The sequence below is a fragment of the Aythya fuligula genome, chromosome Z (assembly GCF_009819795.1).
Source record: "Aythya fuligula isolate bAytFul2 chromosome Z, bAytFul2.pri, whole genome shotgun sequence".
Classification (NCBI taxonomy): Eukaryota; Metazoa; Chordata; class Aves; order Anseriformes; family Anatidae; genus Aythya; species Aythya fuligula.
This window is the reverse complement of record NC_045593.1, coordinates 21,741,089-21,758,054: the sequence shown is the minus strand read 5'-3', so window position 1 is coordinate 21,758,054 and position 16,966 is coordinate 21,741,089. Positions and strand designations below refer to the sequence as shown.

The following is a 16,966-nucleotide window of genomic DNA, read 5'->3' as shown; positions in this document are numbered from 1 at the left end:
CTGATGTGTAAGATATTTAACGCGCTACTTCACATATGTGATACAGCAAAATATGTGAATTGTTAACAGCAATGAGAGTAAGTATTGTTATGTTGAAGAGTTACTGCCCTCAATTCTAACTTCAGAAGTGAGCAGAACCCTGCAGAGTGGAAAAAAAAAAAAAAACACCAAAGCATTGTCACGTCTTACTGTCCAAAGAACATCCAAAACAGGCAGTAACGTGTATTAGAAATGGGTGCAGGCCTCAGGAAAACAGTTTTTCGAGTCGCTCTGGTGAGGTTTTCTGAAACCTCAGACAGATCTGCAGGAGCTATGCAAATAAGCGCCAGACCTATCAGATCCTTCACGTGACACGCAAGCCATTAGGCACAAATTGAGGGGTAAGGGCTGAGCACGGCGTCCAGCGCACACCGAGCATCTGATTTTTATTGCAGGGTAGCGCTGCACGATGGGCCGTGCGGCAGCCGGGCTGCAGAAAGCCTCGCTGCTCATTTCCTGCCTCACGACCACACCACGCCGCCTCCAGCCTTTGACCTCCAGCTCCCGCTCCCCCGAGCAGCGTTCGGTCATTGTACGGCGAGATGATGAAGGGGAGGAGGAGGAGGAGTAGGGGGGGGGCACAGAAGCCCTTCCAGAAGGCGCCCGCAGAACCCCACCCTGGCTCAGCAGGTTGCGGAGCCCTGAGGAAGGCCGGGGCCTTCCCCCCCCATCCTCTCCCTTCCCTCCCCTCCCCTCCCGGCGCTGCCGCAGCCGCCCCGTCCCCACCGGCCCCGCGCCCCCGCCCCTCCGCCCGCGCTCCCCCTGGCAACCGCAGCGCGGCCCGGCCCGGCCCCTCCCCGGCCCCGCGCACACAATGGGCCCCGCGCCGCGCCTCAGGCGGCGGCACCCGCACGGTCCCCGCGGCGCGGCTCGGCTCGGCTCGGCCCCTTCCCCTCCCCTTCTTCCCCTGCCCGCCGCTGACCATCGCTGCGCTTGATCTCCACGTAGATCCCTATCTGGATCTTGCCGAAGTTGGCCGCTGCCATCGCCTCATGGGGCAGCCGCGGGGAGAGACGACGACGACGAGGAGGAGGAGGAGGAGGAGGAGGAGGAGGGTGGTGGTGGTGGAGGTGGTGGTGGGGGGCGGGCGGGCACAGGGCAGGGCGCGCACAGGCGGCGGCGGCACCGACCGCGGCGGCGGCTGTGGGAGGGGATGGAGGGAGCGGGAGGGACGGGGGGGAAGGAGGAGGAGGGACGGGGAGAGGGAGGGAGAGGGGGAGGGAGGGAGAGAGGCAGGAGAAGGAAGAGAGAAAAGGCGCCGGCCGGATACAACGGGCGCTGCGCCTGCGCCGCTTCGCGTCACGGTCTGCTCCTCCTCCTCCTCCTCCTCCTCCTCCTCCTCCTCCTCCTCGCCTCAGGGGAAGGGGGCGCCGGCTCCTCGGTGTCCCCCCCGAGGGCGGTGCCGAGCCCCGTGCGGCGCTGAAGCCGCCCTTCCCTTCAGGGCTCTCCTCCTGTCACCTTGGGCAGCCCCGCTGAGCTCGCAGCCCCGTCGCCGTGGCACGGCAGAGCCCGGAGATTAGAAATAATCCCCCCCCCAAAATCCGCCCGCAGCCGGTAATGCCTCAGCGAGGCTCAGCAAGGGGTGCAGCCCCCACAGCCCACCGCCCCCTCTCCTCCGCCTGATCCCTGCTGAGACCAGAGGGAGTCGAAGTCCGCAGCTCGTGGCTCCCGGTTCCTGCAGGCTTTCTGTACGCTTGTACATAAATAACACACCTACACAGAAGAGGAACTGGCAAAAAAAAAAAAAAAAAAAAAAAAAAAAGTTAAACAGCAACAACTGTCTTGCACAACTTGGTTGCTATTTATGTTGGCCCTGAATGATGCAAACCACCCTCTCGGTGAACTGCTAGGGAAAAAAAAATAAATGATGAGTGAAAGTTTGACACTGTGGTTTTTGTTGTTGTTTGGTTGGTTTTAGTCTTAAAAACCATGTCGTACTCTTATCCTTGCCTTGCCCAGCTTCATTGTTCACATGAGAAATTTAGGTCCAAATCTGAATCGCGTTCTTCATTCCTTATTGCACTTGTGCTGGAAGTATGATACTAAAGGCAGCAAGAAAGGTCCGACAAAACTACATTGCTTTTCTAGTTTGGTCACTATCCGTTTAATTGAGGCTATTGACAAACACAAAGAAATATCACTTTGAAAAAGATCTGATGCAAGTAATATGATGCCTTTAAGAAGGCCTGTTCTAATTATAATAGAGTTAATGATATGCATGCTCTTTTTAACCCATAGGTATTTTTGAAATAAAACCAAAATGCAACAAATGTTTTAGTTATGTAAAAATTAGGCAGAAGTTAATGTTGAATTAAAAATTATTTTTTTTCTGCTCACTGCAAGCCATGGCACTTCAGTGATGTGCACTGACATTTTGTAATGTTCTTTTTGCACAATTTCTACTACACAGACTTAAATTCCAACTTTGTCTTGCATAAGTACCCTTGTCAGATTTGGATAGCCACTTGCTTTGTCTCTGTATGGCTGTTAAATTTATGATCAATATAATTGAACCTTTTCTGATATTTTTCTGTAAAGTAAAGACAAAAATATTCAGATTCTTATATTAGGTGCAGAGTAATTGGAAAGCACCTCATTTGAAATGTTTGAATAAGAAATAACAAGTAATTTTTCATACTATTTGCTCTGTCTTTCATAAAGGTTAAACTGAAAGCTTTGATATGTAACTATAGTTTTCTGGACAATTATTTAAGTCCTGTCTCTGCATAAATGGAAGGTTAATTTTGCATACAGGCCATCTCACTAAGAAAAACAAATTCAGTCTTAGAAACATATACACAATCATAAGTATTTATAAAATTGCAGTCTTACATGAAAAAACTTAAGTACATATCAAATCTAGAGTAGATCCTGAAATCTGTGATGTGCTTTGGCCTTAGTCCAGAAAATTGTTTTAGAATATTTCAAACTTTAAATAAAAGTTTAAAGCTGACACTTTAAAGGCCCTAAATTATTATTTTGTTGTACACTCTGTGACAACTGAGACATTTGCTATTGCCATAAAACACACATGGAGGCTTTCATAGAGCAAGTCAGCAGTGATGAGAAAATGCTTGTGTTCATCTGGAGAAGGAACAACAGTAGTCATAAATACGTCTGAGTATTTTTAAATAATGGCAAAGCATTAAAGAAAGTTTTCTAATGCAAATAAAGATCTCTAATTGTTTTGATTTGTTTTAAATCAAGTTTACATCCAAAACTGTGCTCCTGAGTACCATTTTTCTTACATAATATTCTAAATATATATCTCTTTTTACACATTCAATTAAAAACACATACTCAATCCAGTATTAAATAGAAGATGCCTCGGTACCTGGTGTTCTTGGACAACACATACAAATAACACAATTACTGAAGCTTTGGCCTTCAGTTCAAAACTTTGACTGCTTTTGGATTAGAAAGACACCAAAAGTAATGGAAAATGATCATTTACCAGGTATGTTTCATCTGGTAGCAGGAATGCTTGAGTTTTCAGCAGACACTAGCGTCTGCCTGTATTTCACGATTACAACAGCAGTAATTAAAATTCTTTATTGCATTTTGATGTCCAAATCAAGTTATGAATACCAGTCTCCCTCTTTGATGCCTTAAAAGTGATTGATTAGTAAATATTTGAACTATTTCACACTATTAGTGAATTATTACAATTAATGATATCACAAGTTTGTAATCATATATACATGAAATGTTTCCTTTTTCATACTCTACTTGGAAATTATGACTTCTAGTTGCATAACTTCAACAGGTATTAAACATGTATGCAGGGCAGTCAACAGTTAGGTAAAAGAAGCATGTGAAAAAATCAGCTACATATTAATATACATGGAAACAAAGTTAAAAACAAGCCACTATAGCACTGTAACTTCTCTGGTCATCATGATAACCTGTTTCCTGTTTCAGTACATAAAGAAAGTACAACATTAATAATAGATTATTTTTTTCTACTTGAGAATCAGTAAATGCGCAAGCGGTGCCTGAAGCTGTCTGAAAATCCAGTTGCCCTGTTAGGCTGACACCCTTTTTGTCCAGTTTGGTACCTTTGTGAAAGCAGTAACAGATGAGCTGTCTCACAGTTCCCTTCCTGCATTTATTTATTTATTTATTTATCGTTCTTCTTTTTCCTTTTATGCATCTTTTCATCTGTATTGCATTGTTATTGAAAACTACCCTCTGCTGGCCACAGCACTTTTTGAGTAATAGCACTATACAATGCTATCGGAAAATGATAAAAAGAGGAGAACCACCTTACTTGTAGGGAAGAAATATTTTAATGTATTTGCCACTGCTTTATGGAGTATAAAAATCTGGTTTTCATATAACTACATCTGAATGATAAATTGTTGCAGTAGTCGAACTTTGTATAGCTACCTTACCTGAGAGTTCAAATGTTCTAAATATGTCACTCAAAATCTTCACAACTAAACTTATGTCTTCCACAAATCCACTCTAAATTCCACTGCATTAAATGCCTACTGTAAGATTCTGCTGGTTATCTTCAGAAATGAAACCGATGACTCATTTAAATAACAATTATTTTGGGATTATACTTAACTAATTATATATTAGAAACAACATAGATGGTTCGCCCTTCTGGTTTGAACAAATATGGCTGAGCATTACAGTAGTATGTGTGTAATACAGAATACAGGTGCTGAAATTGTTGTAACAAAACTCAAACACACTTGCCATATATCAGTTGCACAACTTAAAAAGAGCTGTTGATGGGATAGAGATATTCATGCCAACATCAGAAGGTGTTCTTCAGCAGTATTTTGCTAACAGAACAAATTCAAGCGAAAGCTTGTATTTTCTCTTTTGGTCACCAGTGTTATCCCTTACCACTTTGATACCTTCTTATTTGCCTTTTCTAGTTGCATTTCAATATGCTCTCTAAGGACAAATTGAAGGATTTTCCAAAAGCCACTCGTTTGCATGAATGGGTATGCAGAGGTCTGCTTACATGTTTTCATGATTATATTCTCCTTTTACTAGTTTATTTCCATGTGGCTTCCTAAGATACTTGTAGGACTAGTCTCAGAAGAATCCTTCTAGCAGCATCCATAAGGCTGGTATATGGGTACGTGATCAGACCAAAGACGCTAAGAAAATGAGGGGCTCATGAACCTCCAATGTTATCAAAAACATCACTCTGCATACAGATGCTTTGGTACACTTTGATGAGTTTGGAAGGTCAGCCAAAAATATAGAGAAAAGAAATTGTTACACAAATGTGCCCCTAAAACAAATGCACATACAAAGATAAAATTGAAACCTCACTTATGGCTTTATTATTCCAGTATGAGCTGCATTCATAAGAAACATCTACATGCAGAAAGGTAGAGCATTGCTGGATACTAGATAAAGAACCAAAAAGTGAAGAAGTGTGTGAATGCATGCTGACTCCTCAAAGCAGAAGATGTAAGAGAAACAACGTACATCTGGGAAAAGCACTCTTCCCTCTCTTACCACAACCTTCATTCCTGCTCTATATCTGCAACTGCAATGACAAGATCTTTTGCTCTTGTCTATGTTCATAACTGTTTGTGGACATTGGATGAATTAATCGTAACATGTAACTAATCTGAAAATGGCAATCTGGAAAAAAAATTGCTGGTTCAAATGTCACAAATTGATAGAAGTGCTGAAAAATTACAAAACTGGACACACTTATTGCAGTAGGCAGTGTTAATGGTCACTGTTGCCTGGCTTGTAGTCCCAAAGAGCAGGGCACGAACCTACAGACAAGAGGCTCATGTGATGTTTTCTCTTACTCCTTCCAAATGCTGTTGCTGAGTGTCTGGCCCAAGGCAGTTAAGTACTGTGGTCATATTTCATTATGCTTTTCTATTGGTTGTATGAAACACAGGCAGAATTCCTGAAAGACAACAAACTACTTCAGAAAAATCATGAGCAAAAGCAGATGAACCGTATATCCGTCCAAGCCTCCTGCTGCCAACAGATAAGACCAGAACAACTATGCTATGGATATTTGCTCTTCATCCTGCTCTTCTTTTCTTTCCTCCTATCTTTTCACTCCATGAAAACGTTAAGGGAAATCTCAAAGGGTCTTTAGTAAAACAGTGTTCCAGTTGGACTTATTCAGCTGAATGAAAAAGGAGGAAATATCCTGTGTTGTATTACTGGTGAAAATAGTTTTAGCATGAAAGCATCTGCCTTGTAGCTTAATCTAATGATTAGATCCCATCTTTGCCTCACTAGTAAGGCTTCTGCAGCAAGTCATTTAGACCTCATAAAAACAGGGTGGCTTTTTTACTTGCTCTTTAAAGTTATCCTGGAGTTTTTTATATATTTCTGCATCATTAGCACACAGCATTAACAATAGCAGGCACCTAAGGTATTTTTGTTCTAGCACAACATATTTAAGCACGTTTTTATTGTAGAATTTTATTTCATGTAAATTGTTTACATGCTTGTTTATGATTTTATTCCCTTCTAATGCCCTTCCATAAATGTAGTGTAACATTTGTGTAATTAAATAGAAGTACTTGTGTAATTCTTGGGCAACACCCAAACAAGTGCTGGGCATGGTGATGCACACAGAGAATGAGAAAATCAGTGTAGAGCATGCCTGTTCCACAACTTGCAGAAGGGAGACCAAAAAAAAAAAAAAAAGGAGTGCTATTTGAAGTAGTTTTGTTTTGTTTTGTTTTATTCTCAATCATGAGGCAATCTGGACCTAAATTCAAACTAAAAGGATATTTTAAAGGCAGACAGTTTGCAGGAGGTCAGTGGGTTTGATTCCACATATCCTGGAAGATAGTAAACATATGAAATAAGTACGATAAAACAGCCATCCTAAACTTTCTTCTAAACACTTGTACAGACCTCTGACATTACAGATCCTTCTGCTAGCACCTTGGCTGTGGAAATCAAGCACAGAGAGGCATGCTTTCTAATTATAATGATGCATAATTTTACAAATTAAAAATAGACTTTTTTTTTTTTTTTTTAATCAAAGTCATTAGAACAGCACTCTTTATCCCTATCCTTCTGCAACAGAGAATTTGGTGCAGTCAGGCATATTTTGAGTCAAGCAGACTTGTATTATGCCATATAACAAGCTTGAATAAAATCTTCTACAACAAAAGAAGATTGTAAAAAAAATCATCACTACAAAATTATTTTCTTAAAATGAAATCATCTGATAATTGAATTAAAATATATGTTTACTCTTGCTTTTCTTGGAAAATTTAAGAAGTTTGCTTGCAAATGTATGCATGCATGTTTTTAACTTCAATAATGTCAAAGAAATATATATATAAAAAAAGAAGTTTAAATGATTTATTAGTTTTTATATCCTTGCAAATTTGACTGCATATGCTATCACTTCACCTTAGACAAGATGGGAATAATATATGCAGATTATTGGTTCAATACTGCTCTTGACAATTTAAGTTGCTTGCATTTATCATAATAAAGATGTGTTCAAAATATCATAACAAAAGCTACTTATCTTTAGAGAAATCTTATGTGTTATGATCATAGTAAACCTACAGTTTTGTCCTTGAAGTAAAAAATAATAAAAAAATAAATAAAATAAAATAAAATAAAATAAAATAAAATAAAATAAAATAAAATAAAATAAAATAAAAAATCCCTGACCTTGTAATTACTTAAGGTAATAATTACAAAAGCTAAAAGTTACTAATGTCCTGTCTTCTGTTGCTAGCCAACCCATATATAATTTTTCTATATATTAATTAAAGAAGTATTTGCAGACTTTTTTTTCCCCCTAGGTTTCAGAAATGATGAAACTTAGAAGACAGAATAAACCAACAGTTTTTCAGGCAACTGTCTTACTACTTCTTACTTTGACAAAGCAATGAGATGAAAATACTAGGACTTGAAAAAATTACTGCAGTATCTTCCCTGACAAAGTAGATATTAACCCCAATACAGTTACAGGTGAGATGATACTGAAATTGAGGATTCCTTTACATTTAATGAATCAGAGATTCGTAGAATCACAGAATGATTTGGATTGGAAGAGACCTTAAAGATCACCCAGTTCCAATCCCCTGCCATGGGCAGGGACACCTCCCACCAGCCCAGGTTGCCCAAAGCCCCATCCAGCCTGGCCTTGAGCACTTTCAGGGATGGGGCATCCACAGCTTCTCTGGACAACCTGTGCAACTGCCTCACCACACTCTGAGAAAAGAATTTTTTCCTAATATTTAATCTACCCTCTTTTTTCTTAAAGCCATTCCCCCTTGTTCTTTCCCTTCACTCCCTGACAGAGTCCCTCCCCAGCTTTCCTATAGGCCCCCTTTAGTTACTGGAAGGCCTCTAGAAGGTCTCCCTGGGGCTTCTCTTCTCCATGTTGAACAACCCCAGCTCTCTCAGCCTGTCTTTGTAGGAGAGGTGCTCTAGCCTCTTGATCATCCTCATGGCCCTCCTCTGGACTCACTCTGAGAGCTCCATGTCCTTCTTGTGCTGGGGATCCCAGAGTTGAATGCAGTAATCCAGTGGGATCTCACAAGAGCAGAGTAGAGGGGGAGAATCGCCCTGCTGGTCATGCTTCTGATGCAGCCCAACTCACCCTGGCTCTTTGTAATAGGTGGCATGGATTAACAGAAATATCACCAATTCCTGAGAAATAAACTCCAGTGGAATGGATTCCAAGGCAAAGGACACCAGTCAGGATCAAAATATATTACGGTGAGATTTAACTACAGCATAGAAGGGCTCCAGCAGGAGTCAATGCTTTGGCAAGTTCTTCTCCACCCAGAAGAAGAGACAGCAGGTCTGGGTCTTGCTAGAACTGGCATCACAATGGCAGCATCCTGGGCTGTGGGTAGCGGCGGTCTGAGGAAAATGCTTTGCCTCAACAAAAGGCATGATGTGGTTATGCTCAGATACTGATGTCAAAGGATAGGAATCCTTTGGAAATATCAACACACCTCGATACACTGTGAGTCTGGTGCAAAGTTATTTCACCTAGACAAAGGCATTCAGATGTTTCCAAGCTGACCAGACCAAGTGCATGCAGAAAGAAATGTGACTGAAATATTTTTGATTCAGCTAATAGAATATATTTAAATATATATATACACATATTATTTTGTGCTTGAACTAAGTAGTACGTGTATAGGGAAAATATATTGAAGAGGTAAATGCTTTTTATGTGTAGTTCTGAATGTGGATAGACAGTGTTTTAAGGCTGTTCTCTTCCTTCAGCTTAAATAAATGAATTCATATACATTTCTAGTTATCCAGAGACTTCCATAAGGAAGGTTATTTCTTACTTTTCTTATTCCTTCTGGAAAAGGTAGAAATAAATTTCAATTTTATTTATTTATTTATTAATACAGCATTGAGGAAAATTCAGGCAAATTGTGAAAGATGCATGAATTTAATTTTAGCCCCTTCGGACTTGCTCATAACAATAACCTATGGAGTGCCTTCCATAGCCCATCCAAAAGATACATGTATATTCTTTCTCAAGCCTGATTCTTTTCAAAAGTTACATTCTTTCTTTCTTTGTATCCTGATGTTTGAAAAGAAGGAGCAGTCCAAAGAGGCAGAGAACTGTAGACACTATTGTGATTACCTCCAGAATTTAACCTCAAAGAGAAACTTTGTCTGAACCTAAGGAACTTTGCCCCATACTGCTTCTCACAGCAGCTGAAAAGAGCATCCAACACAAGCAGCCAGTTGCTATACTGGGCATGTGGAAAAAAATCACAATTTCCAAGAATTAATACATCAACAAGATTAAACATGATAACAACAATATTAGACTCACAAATCAGAAACTGAATATTCAAATGTTCTACTCCATAATGCAATACTAATTCTTTGAAAATTCCCCTGGTTTATCCTGTGAGCAAGATGAATACAACCCAGTGTCATGCTCTTTCAAAAGCAGCTCTGTGCAGGTCAGATGAATTCATAACATGGGAAAAACCAGAAAGGTATCTGTTTTGCTTTTCACAGCAGTATTGAGGCCTCACTTCCAGTTGTAGACAGCAGGAATTAAGAAAAGATCAAAGCAAATGAAAGAGGGTTCATAGGAAGGGCACATGATATAATCAGTTATTTGAAACCATCACCTGATGGTTTCTGAGAAGAGGCTGGAAAAGCTGGACTCTTCTTTCATTCAGAAAGACTGGATAGCCTCTTCCTGTATGTGAAGGCGCTGAGGTGATGGCAACCAATTGCTGTGTCCACAAAGATCTGGGTAAGTAATCACAGAATCACAGAATGGCTGAGGTTGGAAGGGACCTGTGGAGCTCATCTGATCCACCCCCACTCCTCAAGCAAGGACGCTGAGAACAGGTTGATCAGAGCTATATCCAGGTGCACTTTTTAGATATCCAGAGAAGGAGACTCCACAACCTCTCTGGGAAACCTGTGCCAGTGCTCCATCACCCATATAGTTAAGAAGTACTTCTTGATGTTCAGAGGGAACCTCCTGTGTTCCAGTTTGTGCACATCGCCTCTTGTCCTGGCACTGCGCACCACTGAAAAGAGCCTGGTTCTGTCCTGTTCACACCCTCCATTCATGCATTTATAGACCTTGGTGAGAACCCCTGATCCCCCTGCTCTCCGGGCTGAGCAGTCCCAGCTCTCTCAGGCCCTCTTCATGGGAGAGATGCTTCAGTCCCTGCATCATCTTGGTGGCCCTTTACTGACTCTTTCCACTATGTCCATGTCTGCCTTTTGCTAGGGGGCCCAGAACTTGACACAATACTCCAGGTGTGGCCTCACTGATGCTGAGTGGGATGGATCACTTCTCTTGACCTGCTGGTGATAGTTTGCCTAATGCAGCCAAGAATGTCATCAGCCTTCCTAGCAGCAAGGGCACCTTGCTGACTCCTGTTCAGCTTGGCATCTACCAGAACCCCCAGGTCCCTTCCTGCAGAGCTGCTTTCCAGCTGGGTGGCCTCCAGCCTGTCCTGGTGCTGGGGTTGTTCCTCCCCAGGTGCAGGACTCTGCTCTTCTTGTTGAACTTCACGCAATTTTTGCCAGTTTCTCTCTCCAGCCTGTCAAGGTCCCTCCAAATGGCTGCACAGGCCTCTGGTTAGTCAGCCACTCCTCCCAGTTTTGTGTGATCTGCAAACTAGCAGAGAATGCACTCTATTCCATTGTCCAGATCACTAATGAAGAAATTAAATGGGACTGGACCCAGTATTGGCCCCCAGGGTACTCCGCTCGTTACTGGCTTCTAACTAGACTTGCACAACTAACCATTACCTTCTGTGTCCAGCCATTCAGCCAGCTTTTGATCCATCTCACTGTCTACACATCCGGTCCATGCTTCAGCTGCTTCTCTATGAGGATCTTACAGGGCACCATGTCAAAGGCCTTTCTGACATCCACAAAGACAATATTCAGTGCCCCTCCCCCTCATCCCTCAGGCTTGTCATTTTGTTATAGATGCTTATCACGTTGGTCAGACATGAATTCCCCTTGGGGAATTCATGCTGACTACTTCTGGTGATTTTGTTTTCCTTCATGTGCCTGGAAATGATTTCTAGGATTAGGATATGGTTTAGGAAAAAAAAAATAAATAAAACAAAACAACAACACCTTAGTATCTAAGCATGCTTTAAGCATAGTTAAGCACTGAATCAGATTATACAGGAGTTTGCCATAATTCTCTGGTGAAGGTGATTCAAGAACAGATTAAATACCTCTTAGAGATGGTATATACCTTGCCTATGAGCAGGTGGGTAGACTAGATGACCTCTTTCACATCCTTGCAGCCTTATGTTTCTATTACACTCATGTCAAATCCTTTTCCTCCAGTCTAAAGCCTTTCCCCCACCTAGGTTAACAGACTACATTTGAACTTCATGGCTGTTCTTATCTTAGCAATACATTTCATATTGTGTATTCAACCAACACCCTTATGATTTACCTGATAACTTGGGCGTGCCTGTACTAAGACATCTGAGGAAAGAATCCCTGCCTTTCAATATGTTAGCAGAAGAGGTGGAGGCCTTTTTTTTTTTTTCAAAATAATTATGTACAAAACCACTGAAGTGCCCTTCAGGGGCATTAAAATGAAGTTAGTTAGTAATTACTGAGGTTGTTACAGTTACTATCATATTTCATTTCTAATTCTGAGGTTATAATCTCAGCTAAGAAAACAAGAAACAGCAGACAAAACCCGACAAAAGCAAGCAATTCCATGATGTGCAGTACTTGTACAGCTAAGTGAGAAGCTTTCCCATTAGCTCCTTTCTGTTGGTCACAGGACAATAGCCATTGATACGAAACAAATAGCAAAATAACAGATCTCAGTTATGAAGAAAACAAAATTCGATGCTGCAACTTTCTTCCATTCATAATTTACAAATTCTTTATATTAACTCCCAAGTAAAAAAGGGTTACACAAAAAGTTAAAGTGTTTTTGCACATTGCTTATCCACAGAGAAGAAAGAATTGCTGAACAAAAACTAATATACTGAGAAATGAGGAAATGGAGATAGATGGGCTTCCCCTGTCTCCCCCGCTCCCTTCCCCCCCCCTCACCCCAGTTGCAACCCAAGAAGTTGTCACATATGTTAGAGAATGTTTAGTTTCCACGTGTTATGTTATATGGCTGTAGCCTTTTGTTTGTAGATGTGATTAACTATTAAAAAAAAAAAAAAGCCTACCAAGAAGAAAAAAAAAGTGAAAAAAATATCTTTGAAGTAACTAATTCTTCACAATCTAATAACAAAGGCAACTATGGGAACTCAGCTTCCTGGGGAAGAGGGGATTTTAGTTAAGCAGTCTTTCCACTATGTCCCAGTGTCCACAAAACAAGGGGCAAACAGAACACCCCTGGATGATGATGCCAGTTAGCAGATCCATAGTAGATCCATGATCAGTGTATTGCTTTTTTTTTTTTTTTTTTTTTTTGAAAGTGGAGTTCCAGTGTATTCACACAATTCTGTTTGTTTATTATTTGTAATAATAATTCATTTTATTGATCTGCCATTGCAGATATGAGCACAAACTGCTTGTATCAGACTAGTTTGTAAAGAAAACTTGTGTCACTGCAAGATACCTGCCACGCCAGAAGCCTGTGATCATAGTAGATAATGCAGCATTATGAGAAAAGCTTATTTAAAATGAGTGAAAAAATGGCAGGTTGAAGCAAGTTGTACCAAAGGGATGACTCAGCACCACCGGGTATGGGAAACTGGTTGGTAGATAAATTTATCTAAACAGAAACCATTGGTGCATCAGGGAAGCAGAGTGTCCACTAGGCCTGTATAAACAAAACTAAGACATCCTCTAGAAGCTGATTTTTACTTAGACTAATGACCCTTAAACTGGTGATCTTAACTGATGTGAGGACTTCAGCACCGTACAGAGTTATGGACCCCAATTGGAAAGTCAGTGGACCTCCGCAGATCCAAGCAACACAACTCCACTAACCCTAGTGTCATCTCTGCTGCCTTCTTTCTGATGGGGTTAAATTTGCCTTTCAGATATAAACTGGCACCTGGAAAATGAAACCAATTACCAATTTTGACTCTATGGCCCATGTTTGTTTCTTGTACCCCAGGAAAACTGAGGTGTGAGTAGGCCTCCAACCTACATACAGTGATTGAGAAGGAAATACAAGTACTGGCAGAAGATGAGCATTTCACATCCTCCTTATGCTGCACAAGTTTGTACCTGGTATTGAGAGTCCATAGAATTTCAATGACCAGTTGGTATACATATCATTGTGAGTGGAATTGTTGCATACAAAGTTGTATGTTCAAGACTGCAGTCATCCTACTGTCGATATAACCTGCTCTGGTTGCAATCAGCAATATAAATAACACAGTGCAGCACTGTTTACTGAGGTAAATATTCACACATCATAGCCTTGTGTTTTACTAAGGAATCTCACCAACCCCTGCTGATGAACATAGTACCTCTGTTAATTCAAGGCTGTGATTCATTACCTAAGAGCTTTTACACATTTTCTGTTTTTTCTTTATTGAGAGGTTCTGCTTTCAAAGCTCAGCAGTTCATACTGAGCATTGCCAGTATTATATCACTTAATTAAGATGGGAAGCTTCCCTCTAGGTGAAATTCTATCAACATTTCAAAGATTTATCAGAAAAAAAGTATTTCTGTCAGACAAATTGCATTTTCTGACATTGTTTCTCAGTCTCTGTGGATATAAACCTTCAGCTTGATCCTCATTTGAGCTTTATCTGTGTGGCCTTCATTATTCTCACTGTTGCTACAGTGCATCAGCAGGAATGCATACACAAATGACAGCACTTTTCTCTAGAAAATTTAGATTTCAACAACAAGAAAAAATATAGAAAAAAAAATGAATTGAAAAAAGCTTTCTGGTCCTTCTCTACAAGACTCTCCTTTAGCCCATATCTCAGTTACTAACACAACAGGAGGCATGAGGGGAACAGGAACTTACCTGTTCAACTGTCTCAGAAACAGATTTATAAAAATCAATGAGGAAATTGTGAAGTACACAAGAAGGCTACAGGGAAGATAAGAAAAGAAACTCTTGTCATGTGAAGAATAAAAAATCATGAGCTTGATTTTTGTTTCCATGGAAGAAGAAGGTGCTTATCAAAATGGTATTATATTTCCCACTACTCAGTCGCGGTTTATTACTAAAAAGAACTGTATCCTTTCCAATGATATGTTCTGAAACAGTTTTAAAGGAGTTCTTTCTCCTCAGATCTTTCTCTCTGTTTTCTGTTGAAACAGTCTCAAAAATAAATTAATAACTTCAGGGCTGTCAACTTTTTATTTTATTTTATTTTATTTTATTTTATTTTATTTTATTTTATTTTATTTTATTTTATTTTATTTTATTTTATTTTATTTTATTTTATTTTTATTATGACTGCCATTGGATGTACGATTTTCCCTATAAGCTCATTTCCTGAAGTTATGTAGTTAAAGAAAAAAAAATAAAATTAAGACATGCTACTCCTCAGGTTTTATATTGATAGTTGTGCGTAGCATTTTTATAGGACTATGAGTATCCAAAGTACAGGACAAACATTTATCCGCCCTTAAAAAACCGTTGGCATTGGACAGAAGAACAACAGATCTATCATATACCAGTACTAAAACTGGAAAATATAGAGATTAATGATATGCTTCTCACTGATGAAAGTAAACAGAGATGTGGATCTTGACTCCACTTCTTTCAGATTACAAGTCATCTGCACTGTGAAGTGTGGCAGGTTCTCCCTCGTTCCCAAGCATCCTGATGGTGCTCCGTCAAGAAGTCATCCCAATCCTTTTCTGTGAGACCCAGCAGGAGAAATTGTTTGCATATTCATTTTACCCTCTTTATCTTCTACAAATATTTCATGTTTCCTTATATTACATGATGCAGTTCCAGCTACTTTCCAGACAAGCTCCTCAGCAGGCTCTGGAAGTAGTGTTTCTCAAAATCCATTGTAAATGTAACATACTTTCCTAAAATTCCAGTTTTGTAATGTTCTTCAGTATCTTTAGTTTTAAAGTCATTAGCAATGATTTCTATTTTCTGTTGTCTGAGAATTTTTCAAACTCAAACCTAGCTGCTCAAAATGAAAATTGTTTTTATTAGCTTCAGCCAGGCCAGCATCAAAGATGCATTTTCAAAATCACAGAATCACAGAATTTCTAGGTTGGAAGAGACCTCAAGAAAAATGGGTGTCTTCTTGTTTAAACACCAAGTAAATTAGTGATACACAGTGTTGACAGTGATCAGTCAGTTATCACTATCATTTGAGATTTAAGTCCTTGAAAGACAGTCAGAAACTATGTTCAAATGGAGTTTACAGTAAGATAGAGATGACCAGTCTGCAGGATCAATCAGAATTCAGAAGCTTTTTAAGGGCAGGTTTCCTATATAATTACATATTTCTCAAATTTCCTCAGTGCTTTAAGTGGAAAATGGGTTTCTAGATTTCCTCCCGGGTTGTGTAGAATTAAATCTGAATTAGATCTGAGAATGCTCATGATACAAGGAATCCTTCAAATAAAGTGATATTTTGTGACCATATATGGAATTTTACTGATAATATTTTTGGAACTGGGTTGCCTTTATGTGAAGTGCTAAATATAATATTTAAATTCAAACTTAATCCTTGAAGTGTACTAATTCTGTCTTTTAAAGAATTTGATAGTGCTTGCAAGGCTAAGTCTAAGCACTATTAATGGAAAAAAAATAAATGTCTGAATAAGTCTAAATTAGAAAAGGAAAACTCATTCCTTAATATAAAAATAACAGGAAATAACACAAAAAATAACACATACCCAGTTAGAAACAATATTATATTCATAATCAGCATTTCTTAAGTATCATTTCTATACTGAAAATAAGTTTTTAGATTTTACTGCTGAATAGTATAATCTGTAGTTACAGTCATTGAGGACAATTTATCTGTGTTGCACACCATTTCTGTTGTCATTAACAGACATGACTGGAAGATGGCAATGAGTAGAAAAGAAATAAAAATAGATTCTAGGACTATGGATGAATTAGGGTCATTATTCAATCTATGGCAAGAATAATTTTGTTTAGCGAAGATGACTTAAAAGAAAGAGGCATAAATGTATAAGAGATATACAAGCAAAGATTATAGAATGCATTTCTAAGAACAGTTCAAAGAAATACAAATCCAGCATATTCAAATAATATTTTTGTATATTTTAAGATTTTTAAATGCTTAAATTGCAATAAACTGTCTTGACCAAGATAATAATATTTACCCTATTGTGATAAGTTTTGATAAAATTCTGAGAGTGGGTACCAACTCCCTTTTCATTTGGCAAATATATCTGGAAGCAGTATAGCTGAGAAAGACAGTATCTCCCAAGAGATGACTGAGACCACCTTAAGATAGTCCACTTACTAGTTAATATTCTGGAAAAGAATTTGGGAGTTTTACTCCTTTTTGAGAAGAAAAAGCTTTTGAATTTT

The 16,966-nt window shown here is 39.5% G+C and overlaps 1 protein-coding gene across 4 annotated transcripts in view; it reads right to left on the bottom strand.

Annotated features, from left to right (window-relative positions):
• The window catches only part of KIF2A (kinesin family member 2A), a 53,218-nt gene extending 52,107 nt beyond the window's left edge, over positions 1–1,111 (bottom strand). For 3 of the 4 annotated variants that reach the window (XM_032205467.1, XM_032205470.1, XM_032205471.1), the window contains exon 1: positions 962–1,110. In XM_032205467.1, the coding sequence (XP_032061358.1) occupies positions 962–1,025 (64 nt within the window). In that variant the 5' untranslated portion in view covers positions 1,026–1,110. Of the gene's footprint in view, positions 1–961 lie in introns of all 4 variants that reach the window. The other variant, XM_032205468.1, reaches the window with a different exon arrangement.
• Between the last annotated feature and the right edge of the window lie 15,855 nt (positions 1,112–16,966).